Raw genomic sequence first — 16,472 nt, 5'->3', positions numbered from 1 at the left:
CAGATAGCATTAAAGTAATATTTTTAAAAAATTTAAGAATCAGTACTATATATGATGATTGCAATTGAATATTATATTGAATATTATATTGTACCTAATATATATATATATATGTATATATATATATATATATTAAGAATCAGTACTATATATGTATATATATATATTAGGTACAATATAATATTCAATAGAGAATTGGCTTTGTAATAATAAATACGAAATCTGCTTATATTTAATCGTATTTTACGACCAGACAAAGCAAGGCGACCCCTTGCTAATCTATATATCTATAAAAGTGAAAGTGTCTGTCTGTCTGTCTGACTGTGTGTGTCTGTCTGTTTACATTTCCCTATACAATAACTCCCTCAATTTTCAGTCTACAGACTGCTAATATTAAAAATAAAATCGTATTCTAAGCCCATATGAGATAGCTTCGCTTTGACTAGTTTGGCTACACACAAGGAATTGCCTACGTTCTTCTAGTTATGTTAGCTAAAACAACAGTACTGAGCTGGAAACTCCACCATACTAGATAAGATCTTTTCCTGGAATCCAATAAGATCAATAGGATATATAGAATTATAGAATTTAATACATAAGTGGGTGGTAATAATGCTCGATACTATAGTAAGACCGGATAAATCTCGTTGTTCATTATGAAACCATTTTGTCTTTTACAAGCAAGTAGGAAAATAAAACATCCTCTGAATGAATATTTATTGTATTGCATACGCTATAGACATTTTTCATATTTGTCTTTCAAAGGATTAGCAGCTTAGGCTTGCAGATTATAATTGATAAAAAGTGCAATAAAGTTCGAATTTTGAAAACGTAGATTTCTATTTTCTTCTTTTTTATTTTTGCAAATTATAAAATACTGCGTAGAATTTAGACTATAATACACCATAAATTCAATTTAATCCCCCGAAAATGTTAATTAAACGAATGGCTTTCAATCAATAATACTTGCATTTATTTGGGTAATTAAAATAAGGAAACGCAAAGTGGTTTTAAGTGAAGGAAATAAATCTTTATATATTCAGTTGCAGTTCCCGTCTGGGTTTTGCTTCTAAATTTTTCACACACACACACACACACACACACACACACACACACACACACACACACACACACACACACACACACACATGTATATATAGTGTAAAATTTTGTTGAAAATTCAAAGACTCACGTTTTCTTTTTATATAACCTTCGTTTCTTTCCTAGAATTTTTCCATTACAGCTGTTTAGCTAGTGGGAAGGCAATTTTACGATTTATGTGTCTATAAAAGTATCCTGTCCCCACCAACTTCTTCAGATGTTTTCCATTAGATTTTTACAACAAAAGGTATATTTTTAGCATGCTGAACATCGTATTCGGTTAAAAAGACTCCCAAAGCCACGCTTCCTCACTTCCTCACTTCCACCATCTATTGGTGTTCTATATAAAAAATCGCTTCGTTGGAGTCTCACACCGTCAATATCTGCAGTGCGGAGATATAAAATTTCAGGGCATAAATTCATAAGCTCAGTCGTCATAACAATCTTTATGTGGATTCCATCATTGGCAAAGCTGTCTCACATCACTGAATCGATTCAGATATTTTTCCTTCTTTTTCTTTTTCATTTTCTCGTCTTGAATTAAGATCTTCTCATCAACTCTAGACTGTAAATGAGCGAAGTAAAGACTGGTGAATTCGGACTGTGGATTTAAACTGTAAATTGCGTAGAATGCGTATGTGAGTTCCTTATTAATTTTAAGGTGTGTCGGGAGACTGTAATCCCGTTAACAGACTTGCGCATAACTACGCTCACTGCCTCGTGATCCCTTGCTGCATGCAGGTGTACTGGTTGTCAATGAAAGTCCATGTGTTTGATCTATGTCACCGCTAACATTTTTAATCCCCTCGCACTCAATGAAGAGTAGATAATGCATGTGGATGTGTTATCGGCAGCTTCAGTAACTCTCGCTTCTCCTTTTTTTGTCCTTCAGTCCCCATTTCCAATGAGTGATTTTTCTGACAAAGGGTGAAGAAAAAGCTGCTTTCTAGGTCGGTAGTAATTTGTAAAGAGTAGCCTGAGATGTCGGAAAGTTTCTGTTTCTATGTCTATCCTTGTGGTCATGTCACTAGTAAGGGTGCTGGAGGTAAACGTTTCATCTGGGCTGACGTTACCCGACTGATAGCCAGGAACCCGAACCTTGGATTAACCACTAGGAAGGCTGTCCTATCAGCAGATGCAAAGTACAGGAGCTGCTGTATTGCCATTTGGTGAATGGATTCTGCACCATACAGTAGTTTCTGGTGGGGCCTCTCGATGCCATACTAGCGGGTAATTGTTACAGCTTTACCTTATCATGTGCCGCAAAAAAATTCTGTTCTTTTTCTCTGTTATTTTTCCTCTCTGTCCTGCTCCCACCAAGTCTACCGACCTGCTCCACAAACCCCAAAACTTCAATCATGACAAATCGCCAAAAAAGAAACACGAATAAACCTAGACCCCCATCCACCAACGTAGACCCCTACTACAAGGTTACCTTCTCCAACATCAGGGGTCTACGTTCCAACCTTCCAGAGGTTGAAACACAATTACAGTACACGAAACCGGACATATTCTTTCTAAGTGAAACTGGCATAGGGCCAACCACTTCTCTAGAAGAATTCATAATTAAAGGATACTCCAACTTAACATCTAAATCTTACCCCCAAGACCGCCATGGACATGGAATATGTGCCTACATAAAAGATGGCTTTACATGTGGTAAGGATATCTCGAGAGAAGACCCTAATTTACCTTATATGTGCTTTCGGGTTGCACTAGCTTACACTACTGCATTTATATTTGCCCTCTATCGCGCCCACAACAATGGGGTTACTATCTTTAAGAGCATATCTGAGAAAATTGACCACATCCTGTCTGCTCATCCTTCGGTTAATATTCACATTTGCGGTGACTTCAATGTCCATAATGTGGAATGGCTGACCCACTCAAATAAAACTGATGACGAGGGGAGGTTTTGTCACGATTTTGCCATTGCCTATGACCTCATTCAGATTGTTCACGAACTCACCCGTGTGCCCGATACACCCGGTCAATATGCAAGCCTTCTAGATCTTTTCCTCACAACTTCCCCTGAGCTGTGTTCATGTTCCGTTCTATCTCGTCTGGGATCCTCTTACCACTCTGTTGTAGCAGTTAAGATAAAAACGAAATGTAATAAGTCTTCAGACGTACCTCTCCACCGTACTGTATATCGATACTCTATGCTGACTGGGATAGCTTCCGTACATTCATATCTGACCTACCTCTGCATTCTATGTTTAAAAATGATGTGTCCTCTATAGTATCAGACCTGACCGAATGGTTAATTATAGGCATATACCGATTCATACCATCCAAAATATTCCAACAAAAAACTAATAGCCAGCCATGATTCTCCCCAGAATGTGCTACTGCCATCGCACACAGAAATCACATTTTCCATAGCTACCAACGTAATAGATGTGCTGAGACTAAAGCTGCTTTCAGGACTGCCATCAATCACTGTAAAAGAGTAATAAAACATGCAAGAGAGCTATATGCTCAGTCTGTTAAATCCAAAGTAGCTGAGCAGCGGCTTGGTTCCCACCAGTTCTGGCAAATAGCAAACAGGATCTTGAACAAAAGTGTGCGTTCTATCCCAACTATCATCAATGGACCTGAGGTCATCTCGTCAGCATCAGACAAGGCCAAACTATTTGCCAAGAACTTTGCAGCTAATTCTACCCTATGCGCCAATGACCATCAACTCCTTGTATTTCCTCCTATAACAGACAACACGCTATGCAACATACAAATATCTGTGCGTGAGGTCGCCAAGCTAATCAAGAACCTTGATTCCAGTAAAGCAACTGGCCCTGATGGCATTCCAGTAATAGTGCTGAAAAAGCTTCAACCAGAAATTGCCCCCATACTTACAAAACTGTTTAAGTGTTGCCTTAAGGAGAAGTGCTTCCCAACACCCTGGAAAACCTCATCAGTATGCCCTGTATTTAAAAATTCAGGTGAAAAGTCATCTCCCTCTCAGTACAGACCAATAAGTCTCTTGTGTGTCATGAGTAAGTTGCTGGGATCCATATTAAATAGAGAAGTAGTCAACCACCTCAACAGAAACAACCTTCTTAGTGACATGCAATATGGTTTCCGCTCTGCAAGATCTACAGCAGATGTGCTAACGGTTATATCACAAAAGGTTGGTGAATTTCTTGACAAAGGCTTCCTTTCCAGGGCAATTGCTCTTGACATGTCGAAGGCCTTCGATAAAGTATGACATAAGGGCCTACTTCACAAGATTTCCAGCTACGGTATTACTGGAAATGTTTTCTCAATCATTATATCATTTCTCTCCGATAGACTCATAAGAGTAGTGGTTGATGGGCAGAAATAAGAGGCCCACAGTATTAATGCTGGAGTCCTCCAGGGGGCCATCCTGGGCCCAACTCTCTTCCTGATCTACATCAATGATCTCCCAAAACACATACTTAAATCATTCGTTGACATCTATGCTGATGCACAACCATCTATAGCAACACATCAAAGGCCGTAAATTACAAAGTTCTCTCTAATTCTCTCTCCTCTGATCTTGAGCACCTGGTACAATGGGGGAAGAGGTGGCTGGTAACTTTTAATGCATCCAAAACCAAGCTTCTATCTTTACATCATCAATGCTATAATCCCCATCTGGCATCAAATGAAATAATTATCTATTAATTTATCCATCTATCCATCTATCTATCTATCTATCTATCTATCTATCTATCTATCTATCTATCTATCTCTCTCTATATATATAGATAGATAGATAGATATATACATAGATAGATGTAATGACAATAAAACTGCACAAAGTGTTACGCATTTTGTCTAAAATAAAATTTAAGTGAAAAATATCCAGAATTAAAACTAAGTTTTCAACAAAGAAAAGAGAAACCAGATCTCTACCCTGAAGTAAAAAGAAACTAGTGAATTAGAGATCAAATTATCCTTGGCTAATTAACGCACGTTCATTGCCTGCGATAAATTAGTGTTCGAATAACAAAGAATCTGATTTGCTAACCAGTAAATCAAGTACCACGTGAACATATAAAAAACACGTAGCAACATCGACTCCATACAATAGCCTTACGAATCCTCACGAAGATGAGATGCATAAAATCGTGTATAGCAAAATTGTCATATATATATTTTCAAAACTTCCTACCTAGCTCTACTTATATATCGTGCTCTGTTGAAGTAAATACCGAAAATAGATGTATAAAATTTTATGTAGATACGTGAATTAATATATATATATATATATATATATATTATTTTTAAAATTATATTATTAACTGCCACGTGTTTCGTCGTCTATAACTCATCAGAGTAGCTAAATCTAGCGAAATTCAAAATCGAGACCACTTTATCCGCTTTATCCGGTTTAGGCTCACCTCGTGGGGTCCCGTTTTCGAATCTCGCTATATTCAGCCACTCTGATGTGTTGTAGACGACGAAAAATGTGTCAGTGGATATTTATATTTTAAAAATAATGTATGTATTCACACACACACACACACACACGCACGCACACATACACACACACACACATATATATAAAGGAAGAAAACTACCTTTAGGACATAGACTTTCGAAGCTAAATGTTACTTATCAAAAGAGGAGAACAGCTAGGAGTATACAAATATATAAAAAGAACAAAAAATCGCTTAAACAAAGCTAGAGTAGAAATGAAAGATATATAAAATATAAAAAAAAAAGAATTTCTAAAGAAATGTATAAGTACATGTCAACAGGGAAAGTAAATCAATAATGAAAATAAAAATTAAAATATATAAATATAATGGCGTGAAAGAAAGAAACAAATATTCCTATAATACTTGCTTTTATCTTCTACTGATGAGAAACATTTAGCTTCGAGATGCCAAGGACTAAGTATAGTTTTCCTTTTTCACCACTTCTTTCCGTATTAATCTGATGTAATAATAAGGCTCTATGTAACTTTTAGTTTATATCTATTAATTTATATATATATATATATAGAGAGAGAGAGAGAGAGAGATAGAGAGAGAGATAGAGATAGAGAGATAGAGATAGAGATAGAGAGAGAGATAGATAGAAAGATAGATATAATTATCCACGGACAATTGTTTCATTGTTATACGCCACACCACAATAGCTGAACCTAGCGAGATTAGGAACCAAAACCTCAGAATTCAGGGTGGGATGCTCTACCACTGAGCTAATCGTAGCTAGTATTAAATGTATCAATTATCTGTAGAGAGCATGTATTCGTTTATTTTTCCTGCGATACTTTTGAACGGATGACAACAGAACACGCGTCCTGGGGTAATTATATTAACACACACAATGCGCGCGCACACACGAACACACACACACACGTGCACACACACATATGTATATATATATACAGACGTGATAGAAAAGAATAGACACTAAGGTAAATATTTTTTCTAAGATTAATGTATGCTTATTTGTATTTACAGATAAGAATAGTACTGAAATAACTTCTAGTATTTCATTAAAATTGAAACTAACAACAGTGCACCAAAAGAGCATCACATCTATCAGAATTTCTGTGAGGACGAATCGTAGGTCAAGATAAAGATAATCAACGCAACATAGCAGAAAATCATTTAATACCTATTTTTACTGTTAATAGAGTTATTATACCATTCACAATAGAGGAGAAAGAGTACACAAAACCTCATCCACGGGGTCCCTAGGCCCTCTGAAAGAACATAGCGTCTTGTGAAAAGAAATGCTGAAGAGGATCCTCGGTGCAAAGCCTCTGACATTGCGACAGAAGCTGGTGTCCCCTAGAACAAATGCCAGAAATCTTCTCAAACTGGGCTACTATATTAAAGCTGCGTGAAGGAAACCTCTTCTTCCTTCTGCCAATATCAAGTGCAGACAAGTTTGGGCTCGTGACATAGTGAAGAAGCCTGTGACTTTTTGGACCAATGTCATTTTCTCTAATGAATCACCATTTGCATTATTTCCTGGCAGTGGAAGAGTATGTGTGTGGATGCTCCCTCAACATGAGTTTTAAAAACACTGCAACTAACAGTGAAGCATGGAGATTTCTCGGTTATCGTATGGGATCCAATTTGGAGTGATGATCGCTCAATTCTGCCAAATATGTCTCAATATTACATGAAGGACTCCTATTAATATTCTAAAGTGGTAAAATGAACAAAGTTAACTCCCTAATTATTGGAGACATACCTCTTTGTCTCGCTGTTAGGGCAACACAACATTAATTGAGACAAAATGAAATCAATAACCTTCTATGGCCAAATCAATCCCTGGTTATGAACCCAATTCCAAACCATATTAGACCGGAACCTTCGCAAAAGAAAAGGGAGCTATCTTCTAAACCTGCACTTTTAGCATTATTGCATCAGATATGGCAAGAAATTCCCCAAGTTGATATTTGTCAGCTGAGCAACGTCATGCATAGGAGGAGCCTAGTATTAAAAACAGCAAAATGAATTCCAACCAAATATTAGTTATTAAATGTATTACAATTTACTTTGTTCTATAAATTATGTTTTTCAAAATAAACTGTTTCTATAGGCGTCTATTCTTTTCTGTTATGTATGTGTGCGTATATATATATATATATATATATATATATATATGTGTGTGTGTGTGTGTGTGTGTGTGTGTGTTTATGCTTGCGTGTGTCGCCCTGAATGCAAATGCATCACATTCGTGAGGGAAAATTTATTCCAAATTAGAATTTAGGTATAATGCAATACCAACCACTAGACATTTTAATTTTATCGGGAAAAAGCCGAAAATATAGTTATCGTCTTCATTTTTACAGTCTTATTTGGTCCGTTTTCTTTTGTAGAGGGCGCATTTACTAACTCATATATTGTGAAGTTAGAAATACTATTTTTACATAAATTTTGCCATACAATCACGAACAGTATGCTGTAATACAAAACGAGCATAAGTTGTTTTACAAGCAAATGATGCCACATGAAACAGGAAGTATCAAATAGTATGTTTGCAAGACATTTTTTATATCATTACTCTCTGTATTATATATCATTCATTGCACATTATGTTTACTTCAGAATTACCAATTTACACCTTTAACTCGATTCATACTGAGTACAAGAATATAATGTTATGGAACGCTATTCCTGCTCACTGTTTTTTTTCTTCTAACAGTCTTTTTTCGTTTCAAAACTAAGGTCAATAGGCAATTGTGTCTTTGCAATAATCAGCTTAACTTCTTTTTTAGTTTCTTAATCAAGTGGTTTCATGCTTTGTCTCAAGTAATTTCCATAAATAAAACATCATTTGAATCTCAGCCACAACATTAACTATTATAAAATATTAAAAACGAAAATTAAAAGGACATTAGACACAAGATAAAGCTCTTGTTTGTGGAGAATGGTTCTATGGAACGAACAGGATTCGAAATTGGCACCCCCTGATTTTCAGCCCGTGTCGTTAACTACTTAGCCACCGTCACTCTGAAGGTAAAAAGGTGTTATAGAGTTGCTAGTATAATAATTTAGCGTTCATCAATCCTAGGTAATGCAAGGTCGTCCTAATTCCAAATAAATAAAGCTATTGACAAAAGAAAAAGAAAGAATTCGTATCTATGTTTTTATTCTTTTTTTTACAAGGTGATCACCACTTATCAAGGACCGGAAGCCACTCAGGGATAAGGGTTATTCTTTTGGAGATTGTTTTTTGCATTCACTTATGATGTGATTTATCATTTCGTTTCTTTGTTTTGTCCACAAAAGTAAACATTTGCTGTTTTCTTGTGTTTTGTCGATCCTGACTTTGATAGGTGGTTCTAATTGGTATCTTGTACGGCTGTTATTAGAGATTTAGTTTCTCTGTGTAGATTTTCTTTTTTTGTATCTATGTCAAAGTATTTTCGTTAATCCCACCTTTTGTTACCCTTATCAATTATACGTGTAGTGGTTTTTTTTTCATTTACTATTTCCCTCTTATCCTCTGCCTTTGATTATTTTTTTTATCTTATTCATTATATTTTCTGTGTCTTTTGATACGGTGGTTATTCTTTCAGTTTTCTGCATCATATATATTTTTCTAATTCTTTTTTCGTGTCATTTATACAGTCTTCTATACAAACCAGTCCTCTTCCCCCGTCTTTTCGTTTTAATGTAGCGTCGGTCAGCATCGTCTCTTGGGTACAGTGCATTATTATATGAGGAAGGTAGAGGATTAGAACACCTTGCTTTTTAGTCCGTGTCGTTAACTACTTAGCCACCGTAACCTTGAAGAAAAAAAAAATTATACATGTCCTATCATAATAATATAGTATTTTATAATCCTAGGCAGTGCTTGGTCGTTCTAATTCCAAGTAAATAAAGCAATTGGCAAAAAGAAATAGAAAGATTTGTAATCTTAGGATTGAAAAACTCGTAACTATCATTGTCAGAAGACAACACGGGATTGTAGGATATAAAATAAACCCCGACGCATTAGAATGATCTTTCGTGATCTCGGATTAGAAAATGCGGATGAAGGAGGCGAGCGGCAAATGGATAAGAAAGAGCAGCAAGCGAAGAAGATGCTGACATCGAATGAGACGCATTGATGTACGATGAGAGGCGGTCAGACATAAACCGTTCCTTTATCCATTTAGTTTGGTCAGAAAGATCAACGACAACCTTAGTATTTTGTACGATGTCCTTTGCAGACGATCGGTTCTATTTACGACGTATTTATTTGAAACTTGTATTATATAAGTTGGCAGAAAATAGAGGGAATATGAACGAAATGCTTCGATGTATTTCCAGCTTTAGATTATTTCTATTTCTTCCAGTTCTTTCTATATGTCCGACTAACTTACGGACGTATATCTTAGCATTTCTTACTTAAATATATTTTGTCTAATACGCACATAGCTCTCTGTTCTATTGTAACATAAGTTAAGTGACCCCTTTTTTCAGAAGTACTTACAAATCTAAAAGCCTGTAATATATCTCAAATCGTTATGCATAATATTAAATTGTATGCGTATGCGTCGCGTACAAATGTGCCACGTTATATAAAATAATTCATCAATGTGCCACGTTACATAAAATAATTCGTCAATGTGCCAAGTTACATAAATATTTCGTCAATGTGTCAAGTTACATAATATAATTCGTCAATGTGTCACGTTACATAAAATAATTCGTCAATGTGTCATGTTATATAAAATAATTCGTTAATGTGTCACGTTGCATAAAATAATTCGTCAATGTGTTACGTTACATAAAATTTATAGTAGTTTCCATTTGGAACGTAAGGACTACTACTTAGGATCATGTCTAAAGAAACGATGGGCAGTTAAGCAGCAAGATGTTTGTTCATATTACATTTAAGATTCTGCAAGTTAGTACAGTCATGCAAGCAGGAAACGGAAGGAATTACAAATTCTAACAGTCCAAGGAAAGAAACTATTCGAGTCGAAGTTTATTCGGCATCTAGTGACCTCAACACTGAGAGGGTGGGATTCTGCTGCTTGTCGGATCTGTTGAGAATATGTACGTCGAGGAGGCACAAATGCAATGAGTTCATCAGAGAACATTACATTAACTTGCAAAAGAATCACAGGAATGCAACACGTTGCAATATGTTTGATATAATTAAAGAAAATTAGAAGGTTCTACTTATAAACCTCATCCAGAAAGAAAAGGCGTAGTAACGGACACGATAGGGCGACTGTTTACCTCACTGAGATTACTTTCGGCCAGAAGCTGCGGCCTCTGCTGCCAATCGTCGCGGGTTCGGTCCACTGGAGCGAACCCGCAATTGAGGTCCAGAGAGTGTCTGATGCGCAACAGATACTGCACCTAAACTGTGCAAGCAAGTTTGGAGCCAAGGTGGAAAATCCTGTGGTGATGGAATGAGACTACGCCAACACCGAGGGATAAAGCACTGAGGCCCCAACTAGTCAGTGTCGAGACTAATGGACTGTATGATGATGATGATGATGATGATGACTTATAGACACCGGCGCTAGAGACTGCCAATCAAATGGAGTCAAGTTCTGCTAGCAACCAATTAGAAACTAGAATTTCTTCATAAAAATATTGAATTTTTTAGAATTCCTGCACATAATCTTTTATGTCCACACGAGAAATATCTTTGCTCGTTGACGTTTCTGAATTTTTGAGATAAGGATTGGCTATTCGTATTATTTAGTTTCATCAGACTACTATTCTCATTTTGGCCCCGTGGCGCAATGATAAGAGTACTTTGAAAATTTAATTGTAAAAAGTGATATTCTCCTGAAAATTGAAAGTTCAATCCCCCGTGTGGCCGACCAAAAAGTACAACTGCGAATTACTTAGGACCTCTTTCCAGCCATGGATGACGGAACAAGAGCATGCTACCCCCGTGAAGTAAATAAAGGGTTCCACTCGAAATTCCGTCCAAATTCCCGAGTTCGACAGAAGTATTCCCGAGTTCGACAGAAGTATTCCCGAGTTCGACGAAATACACCTGAAGAATGTCGGAGGTTACAACGACCGAAACATTGTGAAAATCACACTCAAGATGAGAACAGTAGTTCAATGAATCCAAATAATGCGAATCTTTGTTGTTTGTCTGCAATTTTTAAAGTTCAAGACTTATACAGATCAGCTACCCATCGGAAACTCTTCTGAAACATGGTTTCAATTCGAAACAACATTAAGACGATTGGTAAGCGGTTGGAGGTTGGCCGATAGTGCAGAACCTATTAGATTTAAGACTCTTGTTAGACCCTGTTTAAGATAAAGAGACTTTTGATATATGCCCCAGCCGAGATGCGGCATCAATACTCGTTGCCTAGGTTGATGGGCTGAGTTGCTATTTATTTTGTAATAACATCATTTAAAACCGTTTAAAGATTTGGACATTTTTAATAAGTTTTCTTACGTTTACTGATAACTCAAACATTCACTTATGTTGCATCCCTCTGCCTGTTCTACAAATACTTTAATGGTGAATGCTCTGACGAACTGCAAACACTTGTACCTCCCCGACGTAACTACCCCCGACAAACCCGACAAGCTACTAAGTCTCATCCCTTTACAGCAGTAGAGATCCCTAGGTACAAGAAAGCCTTTTACTCCAATAGTTTCTTCCCCAGAACTGCGGGTCTTTGGAACTCCCTTCCGGGATGCTGCTTTCCCAACTGTACTGATATGCAGAAGTTCAAGTGTAATGTGAACAAACATCTTTCTACTCATCTCCCTTCATAATGACCCTGCTAAGTAAGTCCCTGATAGTAGCCCCCTGCTTCAAGGTGGCACTGTACCTTGTTTGGGGTGAAAATTGAATTAAAAAAATATATATACATCAGGAGTATTGTCGAGGACTCACTGGACGAACAGAAACTACCGAGTTTGCTCTTCCAGGTTTTCTAATCGGCTCGCCGTACTTACAAAATGTTTACTTATCTATTCTTACACATTTCTTTTTAAACAACAAAACTCACGTTTTTTTTTCAAATGTGCCGACCTATGTTTAATTGTTATTGCCCACACTTTGCATCATCATCATCATCATCATCATCATCATCATCATCATCATCATCATCATCATCATCATCATCATCATCATCATCATCATCATCATCATCATCATCATCATCACTCGCTTATATTGTTATTACTCACTAGGAGTTTCACATAGGCCCTACAAAGGTTCTTCCTTGAGAACAGCCTGTGGTGTCCCCCGGGGTCTGAGTGAAAGTAGGTCTCCTCAGTTTCCTAGCATTTTCCATCTCTTTCGATAACCTTTGCTAATTAATTTGCCTTATCACAACGTCCGTTTACCATTGATTTATTGTTAGTAGCGGTCATTGATGTTCACTGGAATTTTCATCGCAATAAACTTCTCCAATATTCCCGTGCTTTTCGCAGTCATCCAGTTAATATCTGGTTATTGCTTTCTCTCCTGAGTCTTTCCATCCTTCTCAAATTCCACGACTACTTGGTGTGGTATCAGTTGATGCTATAACTTTGCTGGGGGGTACTTACAATTATACTGTTTATGTTTTCTTGATTCTATGTGGTGTTTCGTTTTGGTAGTTTCTGTAGCTCATGTGTATTAGTGTCCGTATTTAAAGTTTTTCCTTAATATTTTAGCCGTTTTCATTATTGTAATCCATTGCATTTTCTAAGCCTTTCCTCTGATTCCAATCTCTCCGATTCTTTTTTCATTTCTTTTTTTTGGGGAGGAGCGGTTCGAATGCTCTTACTATTATTGGTGCTATCTTGACTCTCTTCTTCCTCTATATTCTCTTCAGCTTTCTGTCCAGCTCTGTATATTTGATCTGCTTCTTCGTCACCCTGAAATTCTGCTGAAACATCGAAATTTACGATCTGACAGGACTCTTCATTATTATTATTTACTCAGTCGGAGTATTCACATAAGCCATCGTCAAAGATTGTTCTTTGAGTACAACTAGTGGTGTTCCCTGGAGTCTGAGTGACAACAATTTTCTCCAGATTTCCAGTAGTCTTCAACAATTTCGACAACCTTTGCAAATTAATTTGCGTTATTTCAACAGCCGCTTACCATTGATTTCTTGTTGGCGGCAACCATTGGTCTTCACTTGAATTTGGGTAGCAAGAAGCCTTCCTAAGGTCCAAGTCATCTTTGCACATCTTCAGTGGAGGTCTGGCTAGTGCTTTCTCTCTTCAGTGTTCCCCATCTCCTTGACCTTCATTATTTGGTGTAATGCCTGTTTATGGTGACACTCACAGGAAAACGGTGGGCGCGGTTTCTTCATTTTACAGTTTCAGTTTTCATGAGATATTACTTTGTGTTTTGCATCTGTAGCCGTTTTTGTGTCCAGTTTGTGTGTAGTTTAAGTGTGATGTTAGTTTCCACATTCAAGGGTTTTCCTTAATATTTTTGCAGTTTTCATTATTGAAATTCGTTGTATTTTCTCGGTCATCCCTCTGATTCCTATCTTTCCCATTCTCTTTTCAAAGTACTTCGACATCGTTCCTAGTGCTCCTACTATTAGTGGTGTTATTTTTACTTTCTTCATTCTCTAGATCATTTGAGCTCTCTGGCCAGTTCCATGTATTTGCTTCTCATTCTCCTTGGTTTTTACTCTGTGGTCTGCTGGCACAGCAAAATCTACTATCTGACAGGCCTTTTCTTTCTTGTTAATTATTATGACAGCTGGTCTTCTTGCTTGGATGGGTTTATCCGCGTGTATATCTATGTCCCATAGGATCTTGTGATTTTTATTTCCCATTACGCTGCTGGTTTATATTTATACTATTTGTCTGTGCGTTCAAAATTCATTTGCTTTCATAATTTACAATGCATCACTTTCCCCACTTGATCGTGTTTATTTTTATATTCTTTTTGTGCTAGTTTGCTGTATTCAATTATTATGTGGTTCATTGTTTCGTATCTTTGTCAGCAGAGTCTGCATTTGGTGTTTTCTTGTGTCTTGTTGATCTTAACTTTGTTGTGGTTGGCTCTAATTGCATTATCATGCGCAGCTGTTATTAATGATTCAGTTTCCCTCTTAAGGTTTCCTTTTTGTAGCCATTTCCAAGTGTTGTCGTTTGTCTCTTCTTTTGTAATCCTTATGAATCGTCCACGTAGCTGTTTCCCTTCCCATTTTTCTTTCCTCGTCTTATTCCTCGTCTCTTTTTCTACCTTGTTTGTTTCTTCCGTGTCTCTGGCTGCATTAATTATTCTTTCGCTGTTCTGCATTATGTATTTTGCTAATTCTTTTTTCGTGTTATTTACAGTCTTCTATAGAGATCAGTCGTCTTCCTCCGCTTTTCCTTTTCGCATATAGTCGGTCAGTATCATCCTTCGGATGTAGTGCATTGTACATTGTCATTAGTTTCCTGGTCTTCTGGTCGAGATTCCTTAGTTCTTCTTTGGTCCAGTTTATAAAATGTCTAGACTATCTTATCAATGACACTACCCACGTATTTATCCTTTAATTAGGTTTCGACTATTTAGTTTGGTTTCGAGGAGTTTTCTTGTTCTGAAATATTCCTTTACAATTTTCTTTTCATTTCCGTTGCACTCTCAAATATTTGTAGCTATCATGTTCGCCTAGTGCCCTAATTTCTGTTTGATTGGGCAGTACTCTACTTTCTGTTGCTTCTAGTTTTCCCCTGCTCATGGTCAACACTGTGCATTTTTCCACGCCGAATTCCATTTGGATATCCTGGCTAAAGAATCTTCTCGTGTTTATTCGTGTTTCTAGTCCTGTCTTTGTTTTTACAAACAGCTTCATGTCATCCAGGTACATTAGGTGGTACATTCTTTATTCCGTGTTAGTAAACTTATATCCGACCTGGCATTCTCTTAGGATGTTGTTCAGGGGCATCATGGCTATAATGAGCAGTAATGGTGATAGGGAATCACCTTGGATGATTCCTCTTTGTATGTTGATTTCAATTATGTGTTGTCTGTCAGCTGTCAGTTCAAGTCTCAATTTTTTCATTGCATTTTCTATCAGGTTGGCTATATTTCCTGGTATTTTATACATTCTCATACGTTCTATTATCCATGCTTGTGAGATTCTATCATATGCTTTCTTATAGTGTATCCATGCCATGGCTAAGTTCTTTTTTCCTACTTCTGGCCTCCTTCAGGATCTTTTGGTCTATTATTATTATTATTATCATTGGCTCACGAGGAGCTTTCATACAGGTCATCAAAGATCTCGCCTTGAATGCAGCCTGTGGTGTTTCTTGGAATCTGAGTGACAACAAGTCCACCCAGATTTCCAGGACGCTCCACCTCTTCCGATAACATCTGTAAATAAATTTGCATGTTCGCAACAGCTGTTTGCGATTGATATTTCATTGGCAGCGGCTATTGGTCTTCGCTGGAATTTGAGTGGGAATAAGCCTCCAAAAGGTCTTAGTTCTCTTCACACTTATCCAACGGAGGTCTGGTCATTTCCTCCGTCTTTCCTTCCTCCTTGACTCTACTTGGCTATTTGGTATCACTCTTTTTTTGGGGGTGGGGAGTGATGTGATAATGGGGAGATGAGGGTGGGGTTAGAGAACTTATAGGTATGCAGCTTTAGTGTTCTGAGTTCCATGTAGCGCTTGATGTTTTGCCTCTGCAGCAGTTTGTCAGGCCCGCATTTGTTGCTCCTGTGTGTTATCTCCATGTTCAAGGGGGTTTCTTGATATTTCAGCGGTTTTCATTATTGTTGTTCGCTGCATTTTCCAGTCATTCCTTTTATTCCAATTTCTCCCATTCTTTTTCAAAGTTTTCAGGATTATTCCTAGTGTTCCAACTATTATATTTTGATTTTCTTCATCTTTCATATCCTTTTCAGCTTTCTCCTTTTCTTTGATATCCATCCTGTGGAACAGCAAAGCTTACGATTTGACAGAACTTTTCTTTCTTGATAATTATTACGACATCCTGTCTTCTTGTTTGGT

The 16,472-nt window shown here is 37.1% G+C and overlaps 1 protein-coding gene across 1 annotated transcript in view; it reads right to left on the bottom strand.

Annotated features, from left to right (window-relative positions):
• LOC145278282 (acid-sensing ion channel 1C-like) overlaps nucleotides 1–15,849 on the bottom strand; it is a 92,609-nt gene extending 76,760 nt beyond the window's left edge. Inside the window, exon 1 of the mRNA XM_080130574.1 lies at nucleotides 15,725–15,849. Within this exon, the coding sequence (XP_079986700.1) occupies nucleotides 15,725–15,849 (125 nt within the window). The remainder of the gene's footprint in view (nucleotides 1–15,724) is intronic.
• Nucleotides 15,850–16,472: the final 623 nt, after the last annotated feature.

This window comes from Euprymna scolopes, chromosome 6 (assembly GCF_053919585.1).
Source record: "Euprymna scolopes isolate OS-2025 chromosome 6, ASM5391958v1, whole genome shotgun sequence".
Taxonomy (NCBI): Eukaryota; Metazoa; Mollusca; class Cephalopoda; order Sepiida; family Sepiolidae; genus Euprymna; species Euprymna scolopes.
The sequence above is the reverse complement of the archived record's forward strand: the minus strand, read 5'-3'. Positions and strand labels throughout refer to the sequence as shown.